Source organism: Plasmodium cynomolgi (genome assembly GCF_000321355.1).
Source record: "Plasmodium cynomolgi strain B DNA, scaffold: 0077, whole genome shotgun sequence".
Lineage (NCBI taxonomy): Eukaryota > Apicomplexa > Aconoidasida > Haemosporida > Plasmodiidae > Plasmodium > Plasmodium cynomolgi.
In genome coordinates, this window is record NW_004192703.1 from 1 (window position 1) to 4720 (window position 4720).

The 4720-nt window shown below is 32.2% G+C and overlaps 1 protein-coding gene across 1 annotated transcript; it reads right to left on the reverse strand.

Moving 5' to 3' along the window:
• Window positions 1-1279: 1279 nt before the first annotated feature.
• PCYB_002090 (hypothetical protein) lies at window positions 1280-2639 on the reverse strand (the record flags this gene model as incomplete). The annotated part of the gene is made up of 2 exons (XM_004227630.1): window positions 1761-2639; window positions 1280-1459 (listed from the first exon to the last, which is right to left on the reverse strand). Exons 1-2 carry the CDS (start codon window positions 2556-2558, stop codon window positions 1280-1282), a joined length of 978 nt encoding a protein of 325 aa, XP_004227678.1. The 5' UTR covers window positions 2559-2639.
• Between the last annotated feature and the right edge of the window lie 2081 nt (window positions 2640-4720).

Genomic DNA, 4720 nt, shown 5'->3' on the forward strand with positions numbered 1-4720 from the left:
CAATGATTATTGTTAAAAAAGTGCTTATTTATGAGAGAAATATGGTACTTTCTGTGAAATCTCTTTATAACATTAATATGATATGTTTATATATACCATTAATGATTGAGACAAAAATAAAAAAAAAAAACCTAAAAATTTATTCATATTTTTATAGTATTTTTGTTATAATTTTTTTTTTTTTTATTAGGTAATAGCACTATGTAATTCATATATTCCATAAAAAATATATATTTATTTATTATTTTAGACTAAATTTAATGCCATTTTATTTTATTCTATTTTACGCACCTAAATAAATGTACTAGTTACAATTACTAATATAACTATCAAGTTTCCATGACTATTAGGAGTAAGAGCTCTGATATAACATGCAAAATTTGTAAAATCGTAAAGTACAATATGCGTATAACACATTATAACAACTATAAATCGTCATTCTTAATAGATAAAATAACGTTTTTTTTTTGGAAGGATGCACGAAAATTATGATATAATAATATACTTTTTTGTTAATAAGAACAAAATAATTCACAAAATATTCTTAAGTCAGTATTAAACTTTTTTATTCGGTCCAAAGTGTGCAAAAAATCTTTTTACGTCTTTGTATAATAAGATGATTGAGCGTATTTTTATATAAAAGCTTTATTAAAGCATGTAATATGTAACATTAAAGGCTTGTGTAATGTTTTGAAAAAGCATAACAATGTAAGCTACATATATCTCTATATGTAAATAACATATCATAGAAATACTTTAAATATAAACCCTAAACCATGAACCCTAAACCTCATTCATTTTTTTATAAATTTTTATTTTCATAATTTTTTTTTTTTTATAAAATACATAAGCGCTTTTTAAGGAGGTCAGTACTTTTTTTTCCTTATTATTTTTTTTTCTGAGCCTCCTTTGGAGTATTTTTCTTCATGCAGTTATTGAAATATACAAATGGAAGGAAAAGAAGAATGAAGTATGAAGAAAAAAGAAAGAAATGGCATAGCTTGGCACAACAGAACGCAAGGCGACGGAAAGTAAAAGAGCATGGGGCAGAGTTAACACAATCATTAAGAGAGAAAAAGAAAAAAAAAAAGGAACAAAGGGAAGATGCCATTTTTCCTTTGCACTTTATGGACCATATAATTATTTATATCCCTCCCGAGGGACACGCGCTTCCAATTTTACATACAACGGTGCATTACATACGATGTGCTACATTCAACGTTACATGCTACGGTAACCTATATTCTTTTTCTGCTCTATATTATTTGTTAGTTCATTTTCACCTGAAGGATGATGTATATGGAATAGAATATTCCGTCATGTAATCGGTTCCTGTTAGGTTTGATCTTGTATAATCTATAGATGTACCGTCCGAGGAGGCGTTTAATTCATGTAGAACGGACTCTCTTTTTCTATTCCTTCCAAAGAAGTTTTTTATCCAAGAAAATAAGGTTGTGTACTAATAAAGAAAGGAAGAAAGAGAAGGAAAGAAAGGAAGGGGAGAGAGGTGAGCACATGTGCGCAGAATATATATGTACATTACTGCTCACTTTAAACATTCATTTTAAATAGAATAACTAATATATATGTTTCTATTCATATTTCAATTGTAATTGTCCACTATAATTGTAATTACAACTGCAATGGTAATTATAATGGGCAATTACAATTTCTGTACTTACTTTATATAGAAGGAAAAGAATTGGTGGTACTCCTACTGTGGCAAATGTAACAGGCATAGAGTGTACGAAACCACCCACACGAGCTTCTTCACCTTCTATTCTGTAACTAACACCCCCATCAGAACCACCTTTTCCTTCCCCTCCACTGACGCCGTCGGTCAGGTCGGCGTCACTAAAAGAACCAGAGGATCCGGCCTGGTTTGGGTTCGGTTTAGGTTTCGTCTTCGATGGTTGTTGCTCATCATCAGCACCATCTACCACGGCGTCGCCACGGTCGAAGTCGTCACCAGCACTAGGTTCCTTGCACTCTAATTTTGGTAGATTCTGCGGGTTCCATTGATTACGTACGCTATTAAATTTTGTACAATATTCATCGGGACCACCGTTTTCACAAATACTACTTACAGTCCCATATGTAGATTTAGCACTCTCCAGTTGTGCGGTGTACTTTTCAATACAGGAGCATTCACCACGCTGCGCCCGCTTCTTCAGGGCATCATAGTTATATTTCCAGTCGAACAGGTTCTTAGCATGTTCGAAGAGGTATGTGTTCATATGAGGATATATATTATTGCATTTATTACTGTTTTTATACTTAAATTGGAAATTTTTTAGCTTATCATATATTGAATTCATGACTCTTTGCAGTTGTTGACCATCTTTCAAATTTTCATTTAATTTAGCACCTATCCAGAAGTATAAAAAATAACAAGGTGTGTTATCGGATGCGTTCCCTGTGTTCTTCATACAGGCGTAATAATAGTTTCTTACAATTCCAGTGGCGAAGTTCCCATTCTTGCTCCACACATCTAGGTTCCATATTTTCAATGTGTCCCATACTTTATTCGTTACATCCTGGTTACAATACTCTCCCATACGGAAATGTTGACAAGTCTTCCATCTTTCTTCGAATTTATTGTATTCTTCCTCTGAGGGTAATGGAGGTGAACCCCTCACCTAAAAGTAAAATTCGGAAGGGGTCGAAATTTAAAAATGAATGATCCCCTATTCTATATTTATATTATTGTACGTATAAATTGATGTTCCATACGCATTTAGTTATCAGTTCTAAACAGAGGGGAACGATAATTTTTCTCTTCCTTTTTTTTCAAATGTTCCTTTTTCTCCCTGCCCGTGTGTTCTCTTTTACTTACTGTTTGTTCGGATATTTTCCCCTAATTGTTTATTCTTCCTTTATATATTATATCTTTTATGTTAAGAGGAATGTTCTTCGTATATTCATTCACACATATTTATGCATAGGAAGCATACATAGGTAGAATGTACGGAAAATTTTTGTAGCCTTCCCTAGGTTTAGCGTTTAGGGTTTAGGTTTAGGATCCAGGTTTAGCGTTCAGGGTCTAGGGTTTAGAGTCTGGGGCTCAGGGTTTGGTTTAGGGTTCAGTGTTTATGATTCAGGTTTATTTTTAAGTGTTCAGCTTTCAGTGTTTAGTTTTTCCGGGTTCGTGTTTGATGATTTATTATTATACTTAGTGTTTCAGAATTATATATTTAGATTTTCGGTTCTTGTTTCAAATTTAGGATTTAGTGTTTGAACGCTTAGTGTTATATTTTATTGTTCAGGAGTTGTGATTTAGTTTTAAATTTAGTTTTAAGGGTTTAGTGTTTATATTTTCGTTTATAGGTTATTGTTTAAGGGTTTACTTTTCAGGTTATATTTTTTTTTTTTATGTTTATGGTTCAGGCTTCTGGTTTTATTTTTAGTTATTTGTTTAGCTTTAGAGTTCAGGTTTTAGGGTCCAAGAGTTAGGTTTTATCTATCTGTCATCGCATTATTTCATCTCAAATGCATATTGCGTTATTTTATAATCTGGCCAAAGAGCAATAAACAATAAATTGCAGCAACGTAAGTCAATGTACGATTAAATATACACATGCTCGTATGTTCAGATGAAAAAAAATATTTCATTCATTTTTATAAAAAATAATAATTGTGTATTTGTACGAATGTAAATTATATTAATAATGTTTTAAAAAAATATAATAAACAAAAAAATTGGTCATTTTTTTTCAAGGCTATTTTCAAATTTGTAATTTATGGTCAAGAGCTCAGTAATATATATGTATATATAATATGTTGTTGGAGTTTGATGGTTAATTATAAAATGCTTTTTGAACTTTATTCCAGCAGGGATAGCATCTTCCTGGAGCACCGAGTTCTCGTTTCTCTCCAAGGGAGGGTTATGAGATATTTTTGCATCGAGCAAGTTAGCATCAACCTCAAGCAAGCATTATATACTTATGTAATAATATGTATGTACTGTGAAGGGCGTTTTTTTTTTCTTCACGATGGCATGATTTTCTGAAAGATTTATTTTCCCCTCGTTAGGAGATTCCCGCAGTGCAGATAGCATATATCATGGGCAAAAAATATGTTGCTCGATTATGTCATACCAATAAATCGTAGTAAAATGTCTGCGCGAAATACGAAAAAAACGTTTTCCTACGCAGATAAATAAATAGTACACTGCTTTCGGTGGACTTCCTTCCACCGCTCAGCGCGTATGTATATTATATATATGTATATGCATATATATAATACCCCCCTTAATCTCCTTCCTTTGAAATTGGCCTACTTGGAACGGCGCATTTCTTAAACTCCCCGCCAACGGTATGTTCCGTTGGACAATCTCCTTGAAGTTGCAATGCAAGCAAATACGTTCTTTCTTTCTTACGATAAGAGCTATGTATTCAGATAAGAAGATTAAGTGTCAAAATAAAATGAAATGCAAATTCGTGGGATTATAAAATTATTATGCAGAAAAAAATGCTAAGTATTTTTTCAAAAAAAAATCAAGGGAAAGTAAAGAAAAAGCGGCTTTCATATAAAAAATACTCCAAGGTAATATAAGTTGCCGCCCCTGGGGGAGATAGGCTCTCCCACCCTCAAAAAAAAAAAAGATATAGCAATAAACATGCGGGATGGGTAGACAAATTGTTCAGGGTTTAGGTGCACTAAATATTTTTTTCTTTTTGAAATCTTATCAAAGATAGAAATAAATTGATCGCTTATTTGA